At 37.8% G+C, this 22,139-nt stretch overlaps 2 protein-coding genes across 2 annotated transcripts in view; one reads left to right on the top strand and one right to left on the bottom strand.

Moving 5' to 3' along the window:
- The window catches only part of gpc6b (glypican 6b), an 84,737-nt gene extending 67,903 nt beyond the window's left edge, over nt 1-16,834 (top strand). The window contains exons 7-9 of the mRNA XM_008328538.2: nt 11,155-11,291; nt 12,082-12,257; nt 14,364-16,834. Coding sequence (XP_008326760.1) covers nt 11,155-11,291; nt 12,082-12,257; nt 14,364-14,572 — 522 coding nt within the window. The 3' untranslated portion in view covers nt 14,573-16,834. The remainder of the gene's footprint in view (nt 1-11,154; nt 11,292-12,081; nt 12,258-14,363) is intronic.
- Nucleotides 16,835-16,971: 137 nt separating this feature from the next.
- Nucleotides 16,972-22,092, bottom strand: dct (dopachrome tautomerase). The gene is made up of 8 exons (XM_008328537.3): nt 20,785-22,092; nt 20,352-20,651; nt 20,042-20,142; nt 19,513-19,679; nt 19,225-19,404; nt 18,906-19,041; nt 18,594-18,795; nt 16,972-18,293 (listed from the first exon to the last, which is right to left on the bottom strand). The coding sequence occupies exons 1-8, from the start codon at nt 21,071-21,073 to the stop codon at nt 18,118-18,120; spliced, it is 1,551 nt and encodes a 516-aa protein (XP_008326759.1). The 5' UTR covers nt 21,074-22,092; the 3' UTR covers nt 16,972-18,117.
- Nucleotides 22,093-22,139: the final 47 nt, after the last annotated feature.

Below are 22,139 nucleotides of genomic sequence, written 5' to 3'. Positions count from 1 at the left end.
TCAAAATCTACTGTGGACCAAATGTATTAATAATTTGTTATTTGCTATCGGCAGGACTTGGACTAAAACTTACTTACAGTGTGGTCGTAAGACTCAGAATAAGACTCAAAGTCAAAATTGACAGTGTAAATGAACCCAGTTGTGAAGTGATGTTTGAACATGGAAACACAGCACCAGGGAACGACGACCCGGTCATAAATAAAAAGCTCTCATTCTGAGGTAATCAGAGCAGCAATTAGATCTTTTCATACGAGCGTGAACTCATTAGGCATCGGCAGAAGTCATTTAAATGATGTTTTAGGATTTCAGTATATGTTTAGAACGTCACCAGCCTAATTGCTGAGTATCTGTCATGACATGATGAGTGAGGATGGTAAGCAAGTTTAACGACAAAGTTTTGGGATGAAAACGTTTGAGAGATTAAGATGGTTTGGACACAAGCTAAGAAGAGATACAGTAGTGGATGAATGTGATGTACAGAGAATTTTGGAGATGATGCTGCTAGACAGGAAGAGACAATGATGGATTCATAGATGTAGGAAAAATAGGTGAGGAAGCAAGAGTGAGAGTGAGATGGACGCAGCTGAAGAAGAAAAAGTGGGGATTCTTGGTGGACACGGCTCCACCTTAATAAACCAAATAGCTATTCATACAGTAGGATGAAAAGTCAAATGGATTCAGTGATGCGGAATAAGAACCATACTTTGTTAGCCTGTTTTGCTAATATATTTAGCCTATGCTACTTGGGCTATTGTTTGTCATAACTGCCAAAAACCTTAAGCTTTTTTTAATATAAATTTGATTTGCATTAATTATCAATAATATCATTTGCACTAATATCTTATTTTTTGTCCTGAACAGATCTAATCTTAGAGTAGCACTGAGCAGAATGGTCTGTAGCCACTTTCTAATGACTGACTCTCGTCTACTGTATATCAGAAGTGTGAAAACCGTGTATGCTTTTATTGATCTGACGTTGTGTGAGTTTGTGGTTTAAAAAAAAAAAATCAAATGAAAGTCCATTAATGACCTGCTAAGAATACATTTCAGGACTATGAGGAACTTGGTCTCGATTATACGTAGTTTTCGTTTTCACATGTATAGTCACTTTGTTTTTATGCTTCCATTCCTGTGACACAGAAACGCAGATTGGTAATCTATATTAGGCAGCAGATCCACCAAACCCTCTAATTTATTCCTATGAGATTTTCCAAGTGAAAATCTGATGTTATGTTAAACCTTTTTGTTTTTTGCAGAGAATGAGAAGTGTCTGCATTTTACACCACTTTGTTTCAAACTTAGCAGGGAGTGTGATTTCTTTTCTCTTTTTTTTCTTTTCTTTTTTTTTTTTTACTTCAACTAATTCAAAGTGAAATTTCCCTGCAGTTGTCTGAAAACAAATGATGGAACAAGAGCGTTCACATTTAAACAAAAGGTCACAGAGAACACGAGACCTGAGGCTGCATGTTAACTGGATCTTGTTTTTAGAATATGCATATTGAAGTGTTTCAGCTGTTAAGATCTATTTTCTCACTTAGTAGTTATCAACGAGCAGGCACACAGGAGTCATAACAGGTTGGAGCTGACGCTCATAGTAACGCAAAGGTTTACATCTCTCAGATTTTAGAGTACCACACACACCAACCCTGTCTGGGCTGCAGAGCTGAACGTGAATGCACTGGACAAAGCTGATTTTTTTTTTTAATCTCATCTATAACATGTACAAGCTCTGCATGTGGCTGAGTTAAAACCACGTTTGCAGATTGTGTTATCTTTTGTAGTTAGAACTTATTACAAAATTTAATGTCACACTTTATTAAGGAAAGAGAGGACTGAGAACTGGCTGTGAAATTGAGATATATTTTGCTCAGTACCTTAAAAATGGGTTTGAGTTTCCCCTTTCTTTCTCTTTGCCTAAGTTTATCATTAGTAGCCTCCTTTTTAAAGTAATGTTCTCTGGGCCAAGCCAACCAAAAGACACAATGCTAATACTAAAACGCTTTTTCATACATTGCCTTTTTTTACTGCGAGCTGATGCCGGAGCCATAAAGGCTCCATTTCTTTTCATATCTGTCAACGCATTAATGAGGCACATTGGCCCCATTACACTCTAGGCTGCTCTCCTCTCGAGGGAACAAGGAGCAGCAGGGAGAGACCGGGCCTGCCAATGATTGCTCTGTTCTCCACAGAGCAGAACTTCCCTTTAATCATCTCCCCTTTTTCAAACTTCTCTTGTTGTAGCCCTGGGCAAATCACAAGCACACACTCACCAGCGTTTCATCAATATTCTGTCATTTTTCCTCACAGTGGGATCACTGTGTGATAAATTTCTCCCTCCATGATAAACCCTATCGTCTAACGGTGAGGTTTACATAGGACTTTGTAAATGGTTCTGGGCCCTTTAGTTGGGGGGGAGCACCGATTGTGACTTGCATCCGTGTACACTGTGTGCATGTAAATACTAAATAGGCATTTATCACTCAGGGGAAAAGACCAGATTATATACAGTATGGAGAAAACCTTCCACACTGGTGATGTTAAAAAAACATATTTTATTTGCTGCACTGTTACCTCCTAGCATGAAGTTGTTGGTTTGTCTTTCATAAGATCTTTCACTGTGTTTTCTTTCAGTATTTCTGTTCTCTCCTCCAGTCTAATTCAGTTGCAGATTCTAATTTGCACTCTCTAATTTAACTAAGGCTGTAAATATGATTGGAAATGTTTGTTTGTTTATATATGTAGCCCAGCAATGGACCTGTTACCAATACAGGATATACATCACTTGTCAGCTAAGATTAGCTTTTGTTGTCAAGGAGCTGTAATAGAATACAGTGAAACGAACAAATTAATCCACTAGTTTTCATCTGTGTAAGTTTCAATTTTATGTATTTACTTGCAAAAGTGTCTTAAAAAAATAAAACTCCTCTTTTCATTTAACATTATTTTAATTTAAAAAACCTTGGCCTCAGTTTAAATGTCCAACAGGGAAATAAGTTATTTTTTGAATACATCATTATGTTTATTTTTAAGTAAAATGTAATGACAAACAAGACTACAATAATTTCAAATCTTAAACATAACAAAAAAAATGTATTTTTTTTATTTCAAAAGAGCTCGAAGAAGTGTAAATGACTTTTACTTTTCACACAAGAATTCACACCAACAACCTTCTTCAGCAAAATGACCAACAGTGAGGGTTTTGACTGTGAGCAGGGCTGCATCCCAACTTTTTCCTAGGACAATGAAAGTGTCACTGTGATCGTTCTTCCTCCAACTGCTAGGTTTTGGCCTGACCTCCGTTCTATTTAGATGCAGGGTGGTTGGTGTCAGACAGAAAGACATACAGACTGAGGGAGTCGCACTAAGTTAACAGTAAAATATTCCTTCTATCTCAGTCAAAGAGACTGAGGAAAGTTAAAAATAAAGTTATGCCTTCAGGGCGTCTCAGAACTGAAGGATTTTAACTCAATTTTCAGCATCGTCTTGGTGTAGCGTGGGATCAAAGGTAAATGTGACAACATACTCAGACAGAGTGGCAGCTAATCAAATATAACGTATTGTTTCTTTGCGTCAACACACTGTACATCGTTTCTGTAGGGAACCTGTTTCAAACCCAGCTTTGACGAGTAATAAATATGCATGATTTGTGTTTATTTGCTGCCACTGGGATGGATCTCAAAGCATTTTCACTTATTGGAACCTCAGCTACAAAAAGAAATATTCTGAAGTAGCACAGGAACTTCTGCTCACATCCGTTCTCCAGTAGCAATGTTGTCACTGACAGCACTGTCAGCGAGATGTTAGAAAGATATATACACTGCCCCGACTGATGGTTTGTCGAGATGTCCGCGGTAAATCAACCTGTGAAATTCTGCTCTGACAGACCTGGGCTGGAGACAATCGATCGTAATCAGGGCCAACAAGGAGGGCGCCGCCACTTTAGGGTGTACCAAAGTGCAACGGCCCATGGAGTACCGCTAAAAACGGATTTATAATGAGCACATGGAGCGCAGCCACACAGTGGAGGACTGATGTGGCACGGAACTGTCATATCATCAAACCGCTCCTAGTTTGCGAGGTGGTTGCTGTGCTGTTCTTTCACCAGGATTTGCTTTGGTTCATCACCATCTGTAGAAGAACAGCCACAGACAGCTGTCAGCTTACTATGTTTTTATTGTTATTTATGACCTCTTTTTTACAAGCAATAATTCACAAGTAACTAGGCCAGAAGGTGGTGCTGAACACAACTCAGGCTAGATGGGCTCCTAAGATGCTGCTTCCCATGACACTGGAAACTACAACATCAATGAGGGAAATGTAATTGTCTGCATACAGTATCTGCAAGTCATGAAGAAGATTCATGCACATATGTAGTAGCTACTGCAACCACTATGGCTGCAGTAGCTACCATTTTTTGTCTGCAACCTTATTTACATAGGCAGGATCTTTGTCCTTATCCCACAACTACAAATTCACAGCTGTAATGAATTGATACGATAGTTTAATACTATAGTTTCTATATTGTTACATTGTCCTCTTTCAACGAAATAAGTGTATTATTTTTTGAGGTGAAGTGTATTTTATTTGGTGTATTTTCCCACTGCTGGTTAATAATGTGGTTCCATAGTGTAGCGGTTAGCATGCAGTAAGTTGCTTCGTGTAAAAGTGTCTGCCAAATGCATAAATGTAAATGTAAAAAAAATATTGAAATTAATATTAAGGGGGTCCGCCCCCCATTTTGAGAACCACTAGTATAATGTGTGTGTGTGTGTGTGTATATATATATATACATATATATACATATATATAATGTAGGAGAAATTGTATGAATCAATATTATGTAAAAATAATATTATACTATTTATAAATACTAAATATTTTCTACAATGATTGGAAATGAAACCAGTATCTAAACACTTTTAAATGATTGGAAATGAAACCAGTATCTAATCACTTTATTTCTGAAATCTGGCTCAAGATAAGTTTTTTTTTTTCCAAATGTGACTATATTGGCAGAAGGAGAATATGAGAATTAAAAAAGATTGGAATAAACTTCATATTTTTGTGTTTGTTCAGAAACAGAAAATAAGAATACAAATCTGTAGCATTTAGCATTTAACGCCACTGCAACTGTTATAACCGACAGGGTCACAAAGGTGACGAGACACACGCTAAATTTGGCAACCTGTAATAAATCACCCTGGAGGAAATGATGAAAATAGAGGACGAGAAAAGGCTTTTTTTTTTAGTGAGGCTTCCTGTTGGTCTTAGAAGATGGGGCAAATAAACTCGATTTTAAAGTACAGACCAATTGTGGGGCATTCGTTTATAAAGCTGAGGCTGGGGAGACACTGTGAAGTCATCACTTCATACCTGCCTTTACTGAAACCAAAGAGTGGAAAGTTTTATATCAGAGAGTTTGATTTTTGTTGTTGTTGTTGTTGTTGTTGTTCTTTGTCATCAGTATTTGTTGATGGTTAGGTGGAGTCACGTGCAGAAACCAGCCTAAGACGAATGTTAAATAGATGTGACATCTGTAAACGCCATCTCTAATGCACATGATGAATGGTCTTCTCATTCTCATCTGTGTGAAACCACAGAGGGGAAACATATTTGCCTTTGCCCTCTGTTGATGGATATTGATTGGATGAGAGCAGACCACATCTATATTCACTCTGGTTAGTTACCTGCTCTGTGCAGCAGGGCCCAACCAGTCACCTTTTCAGACAAGGTCAGAGGAGACATGACAGAGTGGGGACGACCGCTGCTTAAAACATTATCACAGAGGATGATTCACTCAGTGGGGCTTTAGACAAGACTATATAATCCCAGTGTCTCGTATTTTTTTCAGGCTTAAAGAGCTGTAAAGGCAGATGACAGGTCTTTGATTGAGAGAATATGCTGTTTATTGATAGCTCTGATTCAATAAGGGCTGCTAGTGTTAGACACCAGATTAAATGGCCACGTCCGGGGATCTACACCCCTGGGGGCCTCTCCCCTCTGATACCCGACACTGTGGCAGTTGATCTGCTGGAGCTCCGTCTGCTGCTGCTGCTGCTGCTGCTCCCAGACCAGAAGAGTGTATTAGTTTTTAGGATTGGCTCGGTCAACAATAAATGTCGTGAAAGAATGTGATGAAGAGGCAGAGTTATTCTTACTGTGCCCTACCAGCTTGTGAGAAACTATTTGGTCTGTCCCCAAAGTGGTCACTGGTCAGAGAGAGACTCATGGTGGGGGCCAACATCTCAGTATGAGCAGCGCTGACTCTCTGACCTCTGTAATTGAGATGCAGGAAGAATACTGCGTTCGTATCAAATGAAAAACTATTTTAACGCAGACAGGAGGAGCGGTTGCCAGGGAAAATAAGTTGATCGAGGAGTTGTCTGCTCCTCGTGGTTTAGTGGTAAGACCTGCTGCCGAGTCTATGATTAGATTGAACATGCACTCGTTTAGCTCCGACTCGCTCCAGAAGGATGATCTGTGTGTCAAACAGCATCCCCCGGATAGGTCCTCGAAAAGAAATATTTTAACTGTCACGGACAGAAAAACCAAAACAGATGTTTTTTTTTTTTTTTGAGGCGAGACACAGAGAGACGGGGACATTTACCAGCTGACAGAAGAGTCAGGGGAGACAGTGAACACTCAGCTCAGGCAGTGCTGTCAGCAGGAGCCATGTGTTTCTCAATAGAAAAGTTGGAGAGATAGTCTGTGGCCACACGCGGCATTTCCTTTTTTCATGAAAGGCAGATAGCACACCAGGCAGCGTCCCAGCAGCTGATAAGAGCTCAGGCTCCTGACATGATGCTGTCGCCTGGAGTGCAACTGCGGCTTCAAAGCCAGTGACACGTCAGCTTTTAATCTGGGAATAGGAAAGGGCATCTAACAACTGGTGGTCAAAGTACAGTCCTGTGCTGGGATCAGACCAGGAGAGAAAAAAAAAGTATCACAACTGTATTTGTCTTCAGCATTTAAAAAGAGAAATTTCCTGAATATCACTTTAAATGTAGAAACAGGAAATTAATTTTCCACAATTTGGTTTTTTGTGAGCCGTTCCACCCTGCACTATCAAATAAGTTTTTTTCTTAAGGCTATAGCAGTTTGGGTCATCTACTGCATGTACCTTTACTGCATGGCAGCCTCAAAATAGGGCTGGCAGGTAAATCTTGGTTCGTCTTAGGTGTTTTCTTGGTCAGGTGCTCCTGTCACAAAATTTTGAAAAGAAAAAAAATAAATAATAATAAAATAATTATTTATATTATACTACTATATTCATATTGTATGTAAAATTCAGTCTGTCTCCAATTCGCACTTTTTTTTGCAGTACTGAAGGAGCAGAATATTGGTCAGTACTACACAGCATAAGACTTCTTTGACTTGGAGCTGACTGGTTTAAAGTTTGGTTCAGTTTAGAAAGCTGGATGTACTCCCATTTCAAACTGGTCAAAAGTCAGGATGAACCCGGGATAGTTGAGAAGTACGATGCAGCGCGTTGTTATTTGGAACAGTCGTTGGTGTCGATGTAAAACGGTCGACGGAGAGACAAATGCAGGAGCAGCTGGACAATGATGGAGGACACGCTGCTCCTTATGTCACAGTGGTAAGAAAAAGACCAGAGGCTTTGTATTTACAGAGCTCATTTAGGAAGCCCATTGCAGTCTGGAGTCACGGGTCAGCTGGCCATGAAACTATCACTTTCACTTAGAACTGAGGCAACGGGAAGAAAGACCAGGGAGGGATCAGATGAGAGTGTTGGTGAGGAGGGAGAAACACAATGAAGTAATATATAGCTTCTGAGAAAAAGGCAGAAGAGAAGGCAGGGGAAGAATGGAGGGCAAAATTCCACCTTACTGCAGTTTTCACTCTTCAAGGTCTAAACTGATGATGTGTATTCAGAAATCATCTATCTGCCTTAAACAAGCATCTTTAAACCCAGTCGGGTTCTTTTTACTGTCAGCAAACCTCTGTGGAACGGCCAAAACCAGCAATAATTTTAAAGTTACTTACACGGAGTTTGTTTCACCACAATAAACCTGACCGATGCAGTTTATTTTCAGTGAATTCCACATAAACCGCTCTGCCTCTGTACATAGCCATTAGGGAATTAAATGTTGAATCATTCTCTTTCTAAACTAGTACCCAGCAAAGTTGGCTTTGCTCAGCTCTTTTAGCAAACAGCCCCACTTGACTGTGGTCCACCTTCAGAGATCAACACACACTCTGGAACTGCAGTGGACAAAAAGGAAGATTAACAAATAAAAGCGTCAACTTTTCCATTGAATACTACTCACATTTCATACAAAAATGACATTGGAAAAATAATTGTCAGTATATTCTACAATAGCATTACGATATACACCATAGATACGGAACATCATTCCATTTGAGAGACGTGGACCATACAGTACATGATGAAAATGAACACAGCAGAGCGAGATAGCAAGGCCAAGAACAGAGATGAGGCTTCATCATCATTTTCACACAACATTACACTCTGATGATGTCACAGGAAATTGACAAGACAATTACGCTCTGATTAAAGTTATAATTTGTTAGAATATAAATACCACAGAGCAGATATGCTGTAGAAAAAGGGTTTTTTATGTTAAAGAAATTCTGACAAGTCAGAACTATTCTGCTCGACTTATTCAATTAAATAAGGGTCTAATTATTTCCAGGGTGAAATTCTGGTTCTGTGAAGAAAAGAAAAAAAAAGGTTTTTCATCATTTCATAAGTGGCTCGCAGCCAATTAAAAGTTTTTAAGTTTTACATCGATGGGTCTGGGAGGAAAATATTTTATAAAAAGTTTCTGTTTTTCTGTTCATTTGGCTTGTTTTGTTTTTTTCATTTCTTAAATTTATTTTTGCTAAACTATTTAACTAAGGAATTAAGTATAAATTATATTATGAATTATGTAGTCATATCATAATATTTTCATCCCTGGAAAATATGATCCTGAGATTTTGGGTAGTTTTGAAGACTTTATACATAACTGTCCTTCAGCAAACAAGTAGCTGTTATTTAGCTTAATAATATGTAATGTATATTTTTAACATTTTGCCATTTCTGCTACATTGTAGGCTAATACTCAGGTGGACCCTATTGTGCTAACTTCTAGTCATGTTTCAGGCTAATTCTTATGTTATGAGGAACTCTGTCATTTTTGCACAACCTTAAGATATTCACAGATTATCCTGCTAACCTTTAGCCACCATTCACTTTACCTGTGACCCTGCAAAGTTTTCGAGTGTCTGACATTTGTCAAACAGCTCGTCAACAAGTTGAGAATAACAATGGTATACATTATATAAGAGGCTTTGAATCATTAGTGGCTTTGCAAATATTTCTACCTGTTCTGACACTGAATAATTATTTTCCATTATTAAGATACAGATGAAACATATCTTAAGGAACAGAACACTGATGTGAACGCTCTGTGGGGAAACCTCCCTTTTTAAATGTTGCTAAGAAATGCTTAGATCACACTCATTAGCTTTAATCGCTGAAACCATTGGCATCAGCATCTGCAGACAAGTGTTATATTCTGACGTAGGTTGAAGGGCGTGTCACCCTGATTAGCCATGAGAACATCAGGCTTGTCAGTCATGGGTAATTGATAATAATGAGGACCTTTGCTCTACATGCGTTTCTCTTCCCTGACTTACATCACCCATGAGTAAAACTCTCTCTCTTTCCTCTCTCTCCATATTTGTCTATAGTAACATGACTTCTATTAATTTGAGTGTTTTCATCACTGTGTTGATGTTCTCATCCTCTGTGACAATTAGAAAGGTTCATTGTGCCCATAAAAACACTTCCTCTCTGCAATTTATTTTACAACAACCGCTTGCCTCCCATTTTCTCAAAGACATACTGCCATCTAGTGTGCATTATGGGAAATTGCACGTTGTGTAGCTTGTTGCGGTTGTATCATTTATTCATGGGCAATGCGCAATGAATTTTTTCCCACTAAAATATGTTCTAATGTTTCTAGTGTAGAAAGTTAAAATGTTTAAATCTACTTCAGGCATCCCTTTGTCTTATTTTGTCATTTGTTGTTGGGATTCCTGGTTTTTTTTAATGTTTTCGTAGACAGTTAAATAACACTGTCAATATTTATTTTTGTTGTTGATGGTTTATATAGTAAAACAGATCAAATCTTCATTCAGCTTTTGAACAGCAAGTTTTAGATCAAATGTAACTGTTGTGAAAGAAAAACGTTTTTGTTTTTTTCAATTTGACTATTTTTCTTTCTTTCTTTCTTTTTTTAAACTAACATTAATGTGTAAGTCAAACATTGCCAGTGAATCTCTTGCATTCAGTGCAGCCTTGACCCTCTGGGCAGTATCAGAGCTGCTGAAGTGCTTTGGCATCGGTGTGCAAGGATTAACACATCAAAAGCACTGTCGGGGCCTACAGCAGCATCTCACACTCAGTACAGCACCTTTCATGTTTTGCTCAGGTCTCCACAATTTCCCGTAAGCCAACAGCGAGTAAGACGGAAAAAGATAATGGCCCAACCTGCTGCTATCAGGCTCTCCCTCAGCTTCAGTGGAATATGTCAAATTCTGTGTGTTTGATGAAAGATTGGAGCTCAACAGGCGCAGGTCCGAAAACGATATCTGACTGTGTCACATGGTCGGGATGCAAACATGATTTAAGTCTGACATTCAGGCTGAAATTATTGCTGCAAGCTTGCACGGCCTTGCACTTGTCATGATGCAAACCGTCGTAGACGGTGCACAAGGATTTGAATTAAAGCCTGGGGTTAAGATATACAAGTACCAGGATTAAATCCCATTATTTATAAGCCTTAAGAGCTGGTAATTTAGCTGTTAGCTTCTTCCTGAATGATTAAAATAAACACTGCTCTGCTAAGATTTTTATGATACACAATAACCATCAGTCAGTGTCACAGTATAATCTGTTTTGTTCTAAACCTTTTTACTGCAGTATAATCTGTATTTGTACTCCCAGGGCTAAATGTGTAGCCCTTTGTATATGTCAAATTAACTTATATGGGGAGCATAAGGATACACTGGGTGCTTATAATGTGCATAAAAATGCAAATAAATGCATGGAGAGACTTTTACTGTTTAAATTTTACACTTTCTTTTCACTTACTGTTTGTCTCGAAACAACCTGTCTTTGCCTAGGTGGTTGACATAAAAGAGAAACTGAAGCTGTCCAAGAAATTTTGGTCCAACCTCCCTGAAGCGGTGTGTGTGGAGGACAGAGTGACCTCTGGAAATGCCAGTGATGAGGAGTGCTGGAATGGACACACCAAGGGCAGGTAAAAGCATCACAGCCCGGGGCTGACACAGAGCAGCACAAAAGGTTATTGAGAGGTCTGTTGAGTTCCCCTCTTGTGAGTCAGTCTAATCTTGGAATTTAGAAATCAGATTATTTTCTTCCACTGTGTTAAAGCTTTGCAAAAGCTCCTCAGACTGGGTTCTAGCAACTAAGTATACATGATTTGTTTTTTTACATGATGTTTTGTATCTGTATATTTACTACATGTGTTTTTATACTCTAAAACTTATTGACACATTCTGTGTTTTACTTCACATGAATACATGAAACATATTCAATCCATCATTATTAGATTTAATACTTAACATAAACATTTGCACAAATGCTACAAAATCCTTAAGAAAACTATTGTCAATAGTGTTTGATCTAACTGCATATGAGTAAACTATGTTAATATATCATGTTGATTTAGTCTTCCTGTGATTTAAAACCAAATGTAAACATTGCCTGTGTTAAGCGGTCGCAGATGTATATTAGTCCTTGTGACTGTAGCTTAGAGGTGGCAGACGTTTAAGGCTGAACATTTGTGGAATGCCGTCACATGACGACTGAATGAGAAGCTATGCATCAAAGAGGCTTGTTATCCCGTGAGAGAAAGCTCCATCATATCAGCTGGTTACCACAGGTGAAGGTCACATGTTTATTGTGACGATGTCACTAGTGCACAAGTATACAGATTTTTGATTATAAGAACTTAAGCAATGACCTGAAATGTTGTGTAATAAACCATTAACATTCTTCCAAATTTTGTATAATTTGTTACATCAAAGGTATTTTCCTGAAGTCCAGAAAGATGGGCTAACTAATCAGCTCAACAATCCTGAGGTGGGAGTGGACATCACACGTCCGGACACCCTTATACGACAGCAGATCATGGCGCTGAGGGTGATGACCAACAAACTGAAAAATGCCTACAACGGCAATGATATCTACTTTCAAGACTCAAGTAAGTCATTACGTGATTTGGAACACTGATTATTTTTCATTTATATGAATTAAACCGATTCCCAAATGTACTTCATATTACTGTATTACAAATTACACAGACACATCAGAAGAATGTTTTTTTTGTTGCTTTTTTAGCATGCGTCACCAATAACTTCTGTTAACAGACATTTAGAACAAGGACGGGAAATCTTTTGTTAAAAATGTGACATAAGTGTAGCTATTGCTAACAAAACATTACTTCTAGCAAATTAAAAATAAAATAGACAGCTAAGTATTTTAAGGCAAATGAGTGTATTTTCAGTCATTTTTGAGAAACTTTTATTTTCAAAGATTTGTTCAGGAACTTATTGGTATAGTATTTTACACATTGATCACATGTTGGCGTAACAAAAAAGTACATTTTTTCTGAATTTTAACCACAAAAATGGACATAGCTAAGTATTTTAAGTCAACTGAGTGCATTTTTAGTCATTTTTGAGAAACCTTTATTTTCGGAGATTTGTTCAGGAACTTATTGGTATAGTATTTTACACATTGATCACATGTTGGCGGAACAAAAAAGTATATTTTTTCTGAATTTTAACCATAAAAATGGACATAGCTAAGTATTTTAAGGCAAATTAGTGTATTTTCAGTCATTTTTGAGAAACTTTTATTTTCGGAGATTTGTTCAGGAACTTATTGGCGTAGTATTTTACACATTTATCACATGTTGGCGTAACAAAAAAGTACATTATTTCTGAATTTTAACCACAAAAATGGACATAGCCAAGTATTTTAAGGCAAATGAGGTTATTTTTAGTCATTTTTGAGAAACCTTTATTTTCGGAGATTTGTTCAGGAACTTATTGGTGTAGTATTTTACACATTGATCACATGTTGGCGGAACAAAAAAGTATATTTTTTCTGAATTTTAATCACAAAAATGGACATAGCTAAGTATTTTAAGTCAAATGAGTGTATTTTTAGTCATTTATGAGAAACTTTTATTTTCAAAGATTTGTTCAGGAACTTATTGGTGTAGTATTTTACACATTGATCACATGTTGGCGTTCCAAAAAAGTATATTTTTTCTGAATTTTAACCATAAAAATGGACATAGCTAAGTATTTTAAGGCAAATTAGTGTATTTTCAGTCATTTTTGAGAAACTTTTATTTTCGGAGATTTGTTCAGGAACTTATTGGTATAGTATTTTACACATTGATCTCATGTTGGCGTTCCAAAAAAGTATATTTTTTCTGAATTTTAACCACAAAAATGGACATAGCCAAGTATTTTAAGGCAAATGAGTGTATTTTTAGTCATTTTTGGGAAACCTTTATTTTCGGAGATTTGTTCAGGAACTTATTGGTGTAGTATTTTACACATTTATCACATGTTGGCGTAACAAAAAAGTACATTTTTTCTGAATTTTAACCATAAAAATGGACATAGCTAAGTATTTTAAGGCAAATTAGTGTATTTTCAGTCATTGTTGAGAAACTTTTATTTTCAAAGATTTGTTCAGGAACTTATTGGCGGAGTCTTTTACACATTTATCACATGTTGGCGTAACAAAAAAGTATATTTTTTCTGAATTTTAACCATAAAAATGGACATAGCTAAGTATTTTAAGTCAAATGAGTGTATTTTTAGTCATTTATGAGAAACTTTTATTTTCAAAGATTTGTTCAGGAACTTATTGGTATAGTATTTTACACATTGATCACATGTTGGCGGAACAAAAAAGTATATTTTTTCTGAATTTTAATCACAAAAATGGACATAGCTAAGTATTTTAAGTCAACTGAGTGCATTTTTAGTCATTTTTGAGAAATTTTTATTTTTGTCGATTTTTTCAGGAACTTATTGGTACAGTATTTAACTGTGATCAAATGTTGACGGACCAAAAAAGTATATATTTTCTAAATTGGTACCTGTTTACTTTTACAGTATAGTGTAGTATTGCAGTTTCTTGCAATTTATCTTGTTTCTTTTTGAGAGAAGTATCTAGTAACTATAAGTACTTAATTACTAATACTAATACTTTTACAAAGTAATTAGTATAATTACTTTGTAAAAGTAATGTGCTCACCAATAGTGTCCTTTGTTTGCTGTTGCAGGTGATGAAGGCAGTGGCTCAGGCAGTGGCAGTGGCTGCACAGACGCTTGCCCCACAGACTCAAACCCCACTGTTGCCACTGAAGCCCCTGTGGTAAAAGCCGATCGAAGCGGGCCCGTGGGTGATTCTGCTGTGCTCCACACACCCTCTGTAACCCTGCCAACATTGTTGGCTGTCTCTGTCCTGGAATTACATCGACAGTGGAGATAATGCTGGGGGCAGTGGGCCAAACATGGACAATGGTTTTATTTTCCTTCTTTTTTTTAGCAGTTTTTGTATTCAAGCAGAATGAATCCACTGTCACGCAGACAGTATTCAGGCTGCAAAACTTGAGGCTTGCTGAGACTGCTCTATAAAAAAAGAGAGCAGTCATGCATCATGATTTCTCAATATCCCAAAGATCATGCAGTGCCATCCGTAGACTTGATATTTCACAGCATCACTTAATCTAACACCGATGCTGCTCCAACTCAACAAACTCTGCTTCAGAGACTGAAAAAACATATATATATATATTTCTTGCACACTTGCCAGGTATTGATTTAGGGTAATGTGGACAAATATAACACGCACTTTTGATTGTTGATGATTTTTTTTAATGCAAAACTTGTTTGTGTGTTGAAACATGTTGAGAATGTGATAATACGATGCACCAAAATGGCAAAGGCACAATATGTTCCTTATGTATGTTTTATGTTCTATTTTAAACAAAAAAAGGGAATGATGATCTAAGTAATGAGATGTTATTCAGAAACATGTATTTTTAATTGAATATGTCTTAATATAATTCTCGTGCCATTAATGGATGGATTCGTTTAAACACTGTCACATTTTTACAACAGTCACATGGTGTCACCCGCTGTTTTATGGTACTTGAATGACAGATGCGGTCGGTCATGGGTTGGTCATCAGCCTCTCACCCTGTAGCCGTTTCAGAATCACACCTTAATAGGGGAAACGGCTGACACTTTTATCTACTCCTTTTGCCTCGCAACAAATGTATTATCTGCAGAATATTTTCATATCACGCTGGTTTCTTGGCTTGCCTTTAGGAGCGGTTCTCTGTTAATGTCCAGACACCAGTGCTGCCCTTGAGATGCTGAAACAGTAGTGTTGTGGGTGTGTGGACTTGGGGAGAGACAATGGAGGTTTGACATAAATTCTTATGCAAATTTAAATCTTCTTAATATATTCTACAGACTTTGGAGATGTTTACAGTTCGTTGGAAGTCTCTTCAGAAAATCAGACCGCTAAAATGAGACACAAAATTGTTTTTTAGGCTTTTTTAAATTGTTTTTAATCCAGAGTGATTAGACTTGCTCCATTTGGAAAGCATTCATTATTTCACTTTTAGGTTTCTTTTTTTTCTACCGCACAGGGTTACAATATTAAAGAATCATCAGTTGAAATATTAAGCCCAATTAAGGATTCACCTACTGTTTGTCTACAGTTAAAAAATAATTCATGTCGATTCACTTTGTGCCATGCTTCAGGAGAAATTGAGAGTTAAATCAGATATAACTATGTTTAAAATTGTACCTCATATTTATTGAGCACCGTGGGCAAAACTGGAGAAAAACAATCATTGGTTAATACTAACAGAGCAGAGCACTCCACATCTTAAGTTTTTGACTTTTTTTTTTTTGACCCAACCTTGCTTGTCTTTTTCCAGAGTTACAGCCTGGTGAATGTTCTACCTCTGTACCACTGTTACCACCCTGGGAAAAAGATGTTACCGTTAACATTGGAATCTGGTTAGAGCTGTGAAAAATTGTTGTCTTTCAACATGAGAACAAACTGAATCGCAGTTTCAAACTATTTCCCAAAGTTTAGATTTCAGATTTAAGAAATCCTGGGCCCAAATTCTGCAAAAAATGAATGGAGTGAACCTTCTGTCACTTCTGTTATAGCTCCAGTAAACAGTGGAACCCTCATAATTTAACAACAGAAGCGAATCTGACAAAATTGTAAACTTTAAATGGAAAAGAAAAATTGATCTGAATTCATTTTCATTTTTTGAACTGTAGATTCAGTTTATGCTCTTTAAAAGTTTTCAAATATTTAAATCTAATTGGTCAATTCCATTTTCTTAATTTAGAGGTGCAGTGTATAAGATGTAGCTAAGGTGATTGTACAGTCAGTTAGAGGGCTTTAAGGCTTTTGTATGTGAAGTCGGACCTAAAAGTTTGAAAAGGCAAAATAATTGTTTCTTTCTGCTATTGTTGTATACATCAGGAGAGCGTCCTTTATGTAGTCTTTGTAAGTGGCCCACAGTGGACACACCGTTAATCCTTTGCTGTTGTAATGAAAAGTAAAGGCATTTTTATGTCCCGTTAAGTTGGAACATTGAGGTAACGTGTCCTCATCCACTACGTCACCACTTCATGTTCCTTAGTCCCACATCGGGTGACATTTAAAGTTTAATCTGCTAAATTTTTGCTGATTTAAAATGCACTGTTGCAAAAAAAAAAAGTCTGATGGTTGTTAAAATATCAAATGAGAAAATACAGGACTTTACTAAAATAACTGTTATGCACAAGGTGAGTGTCTTATTAGGGGGAGAAGTAGCAAACGGCACACAGTGGGCACTAGAGATGCAAAGAAAGACTCCCTAAATTTATCTGTAAAGCCTGAGTGGTTATGTCGGCGGCAGAGACAGGCTTGAAGCCAACCACAGTCACCTGTGAAATGAGAATATGTGGAGACTGGACAGGACTGAACGCTCCACTAGAGCTCCTCAGCAGAGCGTACTTCTAGAGAATGTGAGAGGCTGGCTCAGCTGAGGAGGGTGGACAAAAAGCAGTCCGTCTGTAGGTCCACTGTTCTCTAAGAGTCCGTCAGCCTCTGTAACCAGCAGGCCTGCTAAGCTTACATATCCAGCCTGCAATGTCCCTGTTATGCCATTTTTTAAAATATATCGGTGAATATTTGTCAAGCTTGTTTTTTGTTTTTTTGTTTTTCTTTCCTTGTTCCATTTACTTCACTCTTTGCATCCACTTTGCTAGAACAAAAACACAGAAGGACAATTACAAAATGTGTCATTTGAAAGGTTTCTTTGGTATGAACTTTGACCTTACTGGATGCCCTTTTTATGTTTTGTATCATTGACCTTTTAATGGTAATATTTTTACAATAAAACACTGAAAACAGTTTTTTGGTCAGAGAACATATCTCAGAAAAAGGAAATCTTTAGAGTATTTTTTTCACTGTGAATGTATTTGATCATAACGTTGGGGTTGATATGTGATTTGAAAGACTCAAATGCAGAAAAAAGATGGTAAACAAATACGCCTTAATGTTTTTGAGTGCAATTAATATGAATGCATTTATGTCGCTCTTATTGAGAATAAATCTCAACATTCCAATACATTTGCATTTGTGGTACAGATTAAAAAAACATTTAAGAATTCACTCTAATACAGTGTGTCAGACATTTATGATCTGTCCCACATTAAGGTTAAAATAAAAGGTATTTTCAGATGAGCTGAATTAAATTAAGCAACAGTACAATCTGTGAGTACAGCAATTAACTTGTATAATTAAATGTAAGTAGAAATGTTAACTGGCACAGTGATTAAATGCATGTATCTCTATGGCATAATATGATTACATTCGTACAGTGTATGGTCACTACTAGACACTACAGAATTATATTTATATGTTATCTTATTTTTATTTTAATTGCTCACGATCTACCAACACTGCCTTGGCGATCTCCTGGTAGAGCCTGATCTACTTATCTGCTGCTGTGAAGTCTAGGCCTCCTCTGTGTACTTTCTATGTGTGAAGTCTGCCTTTATCAGCGGCTCAAAGCCACTCTTTCTCCGTTGATGCACGTAGAGCACAAAGATCAGGCAGAGCACCAGGAGACCGACGAAGACTCCTCCCAAGGTGGAGCCCAGCACGAACACGTTGGCTCCGCCGTCTGATTCTGAAAGAATACAATATATAAATATACTGTATATATCTTCGTAAGACAAGTTAATGTCAGCAAAATCTCTGTTCATCTTGTAGACAAATGATTATGTTAATTAGGTTTAAGAGTCATTAGAGAAAAATAGTTGATTTTAACATGCAACTAAAATGAAACTGTGATTGGTTTTCTGCTATGTACATTAACTACTTAACAAAAAGTAATCTGTTAGTTACTGTTACTTTTCCTTAAATAATAATCATCTTAAATAATTAATGACACTGTTTTAAAGTCTTGTAATTTGAACATATTGCTTACCATCTAAGTCAATAGCATAAGAATATCCCAGCTGTTCAGATGTGACAAAGATCTCTTCATTTGTGATCGGTGGGAAGAACGGAACCATGTTGTAGTCCCGGTTGTGACCGATGGGTGCCATTTCGTCTGGAAACGTGGCATTAGTTGGAAGGATCCTGCGCATCCACTCATCAAAAATGGCATCAGTAAAGGCATGGAGAACCTACGGGTTAAACGACCAGACAACACAAATTTTATTATTTTTTATTTTTTTGGAACGATAGCCCACTACTGTGCCATCTCAGTTTACAAAGTGGACAAACTGGTTCTTACCAGAAAAATTGGGTCATTAGCTGCAGAGTGTGACAGAGCGCTTGTTCCATTGAGCATGGAGTGGACCAGGTTGTGAAGGTTGTTGACTGATTCGTCCAGTTCTCCGTCTGGTTTATCATAACCTTCCAGTGCATTTCTGAGTAGAAGAACAGATGTAGCTAACAAATCCACTCCAAACTAAAGTTCAACTTCTGCACATTTTTATTTCGAGTGAATCAGCGGGAATTTTTTAAGACAAATGCTGATTCTAGAGTTTAGAAAAACAAGTTAATGTCAGCGAAGAACAGTTTGTAAGAAGTGTTGTGTTGGGTTATCATACCTGAAACTGAAGGAAGAGTTGGTAAAAAACGGGGAAGTGTCAAATTCTCGGATTCTAAGGCAGCTCCTGACATCATCCATGGAAGGCAGAGACATGTTTCCCTGCTCCATAATCCCTCGCTGAATGAAACCCTCGCTGGTGCCGTTACACAGAGTCACCAGGCGGTTGTAGTCATCAAGGCTGAGGATAAAATCAAAATTTGAACCAATTTATGCAATTATGTATTTTTTAGGGCTGTCAAACAATAAATATATTTGAATATGATTAATTACAGGATAACCTGCTAACCTGTTACACACCACTCCCCATCTGGAGAACCTGGACTGGTTACTGATGAGAGATGGGTTCTCGGGCTGTCGGGCCCCCAGCATGGAGTCAGTGCACACGTCACACTCGCTCTGCCCTGTGGCGAAATTCCAGTATGGTATTGCAAAGTTCTCATTCCCAGTCAGTCTCTGCAGAGAATACACACATTATTGAAGTATTACTTTACAGCATTAAACTCAGAATAGTTTACTTTGCTGCTTGACAGCCATTAAGCTCTGCACCAATCAAAGACCAATCAAAGATTTGTTTTCGCGCTATAAAGGTAAACAATATAACTTGCTGTGTGGGATTTGATTCAAATGTAATTAATATTTTGTCTTTTGTTTTTCTTTTCTGTTTGACCAATATGTTTACAGTTAGGAATGAGCCTAATTCAGGATTTAAATGAACTGTAACATTGTGTATGATACACACGTTGACTTTGGAATCATGTCACATGAAAAATTACTTATAATAATGTGCATTATTTTCTTTTAAGGGTTGACCGTACCTGCAGCTCTCTCTCCAGACTCAGAAGGTGAAACCTGTGCCAGGTAATGAAGGCCGGGCCTTTGTGTGAGAAATCAATGGCTTTAAATGGACGTCCTGGACCTGGGAGGTGAGTGGTCCACAAAGACAGAACAGTTCAGTACATTATCCATAGCTTAGAATGATGTTTCTGTACAGTTGTCTGCTTCCTCACAAAATACATGACTTGACATGTGTTGCTTAAAGATTAAAATTAAGTAAAAACAATTAAACAGGAACTTACTTTCATTAATTATTCATTGTTTTTTAGAAATGTGGCGAAGCTCATTTACCTAAAAGAGTGTCTCTCACTGAATAGTAATGTTGCCACACAAAGAAGTCGTAGATGGAGATGTTGGCCACCTGCGGCTCAGTTCCATTAGGTCCCAGGAGGCCGAGCCAGTGCTGGGTGGCAATAACATAATCTGGGTGAATGGTGTTCTTGGCCAGTTCCAGCGCATTGAGGAATTCCAGGAGCTCATCGGGGGTCAGAGAGTGGATGTTCTTCCGAACCACAGGGGATTTCCTTTGGTCACAGTTGGGACCAGTCCAGCCAAATTTACACTGGCCGCAGTTGTAACCTGCAAAGTTTCCTGTGAGACAGGGCACAAATGTCAAATATTTAAGGAGGTTTCACATTTATGCTACTGTTAGTGTGAGCGATTAGGATTTCAGATATTTCTTTCTACGTCTGAAAATCAGAGACTGAGTGAGTGTCAGACTCACCGGTACATCTGCATGTCTGATTGAAGAATTTTGTGGGCCACCGCTCTCTGTCGTCAACATTTCTCAGTCTGTAGGGTCCTCCCCAGGGTTTGTTGTCGACTCGAACTGCAGTACAGCTCCCTCTTCCCAACAGAGAGCCACACACATTGGCAGGATCTGAACCCAGAGCTGGGCAGCACTGCTTGGACACGATCCCCTCCACTGTACAGCACACTCGAGGAAACTGAGCCTGTGTACAATCAGGCCAGAGTAATAAACAAAGAAGGCTTAGACCCAAAGCCTTCATCATGTCTCACCGTCAGTATTCTTCTCCTCCAGTCACTCCTGAGAAATCAGTTTGTGGATCAAATTTGAGCAGTTTTACAGCAGATTAGTTTCAGCAGATAGCGTGGAATCACGGCGAGCTGCAAGGTTTATCCTCAGATTGAATTCAGCAGTAATGTAAACAGTGGTTAAAACAACACTAACGAAGCCAAATCATGCTGTTCTCCACTTGGTTACATGCACATTAAGGGAGTTTGTAGTTTCTCCCTCTTGCTTTGTAGAGCTGAGCAGGATTAAGTCATCAGTCTTGTGATGATCACCTGACAGCCAGGCTGAGAACTGCACAACAAGCCGGGTTCCTGCCTGCATTGCCCTAGGACGGCAGTTAAATCGTCATATGGTTATTCATTTCCTATAAGACGCATAAATGATGCCTTTTGTTGAATGGGAAGCACTGTTTATATTCCGCCAGTCAAGCCTTTCATATGACTCTATACTTAACACATGACTCGAGTCAGCCTCCTTAATGGTCACCTAAACAACACCCTGTCCCTAATTATGCCTGACATGACTTCAGTCCCGAACATTATTTCTGCCCCTTTAATCAGTCAGAATTATATTTGTGTTGGGGGCTGAGGAGGGTACAGTACATGTCCAGCCACCCAGGATGTCACGTTATGTTACTAAGGAATCCTGTGTATCTTTCACTGCGTATGTAGGTGTCTGTGTGTGCTGTCAACAAAATCAGATCAAATTAGATGATGTTGCAATTAGACAGCATCTATCCCATCAAATTGCAGGATAATTAATGAAAAGGACCTGTCTAACAAACAGCATTTGGTTTGAAGTTATAATAGTAAAAGTAGTTTCATTCAACAATAAAAACTACAAGGTGCTCAACAAAATAGAAATTGCAGTATGCAAAAAATGAAAATAACATTTTGAAAAAACAAATTCCATGAATTGTCATCATTTTTCACTTTGTGACCTAGGTGACGTTTAGGATTTTACCGAAAAATTCCCCAAATTCTTTTTTTATCTAAAAAATTCACCAAAAAGGCATATATGAGTGATTTTTGAAATATTCATAA

Source organism: Cynoglossus semilaevis, chromosome 16 (genome assembly GCF_000523025.1).
Source record: "Cynoglossus semilaevis isolate Cse_v1.0 chromosome 16, Cse_v1.0, whole genome shotgun sequence".
Classification (NCBI taxonomy): Eukaryota; Metazoa; Chordata; class Actinopteri; order Pleuronectiformes; family Cynoglossidae; genus Cynoglossus; species Cynoglossus semilaevis.
The sequence above is the reverse complement of the archived record's forward strand: the minus strand, read 5'-3'. Positions and strand labels throughout refer to the sequence as shown.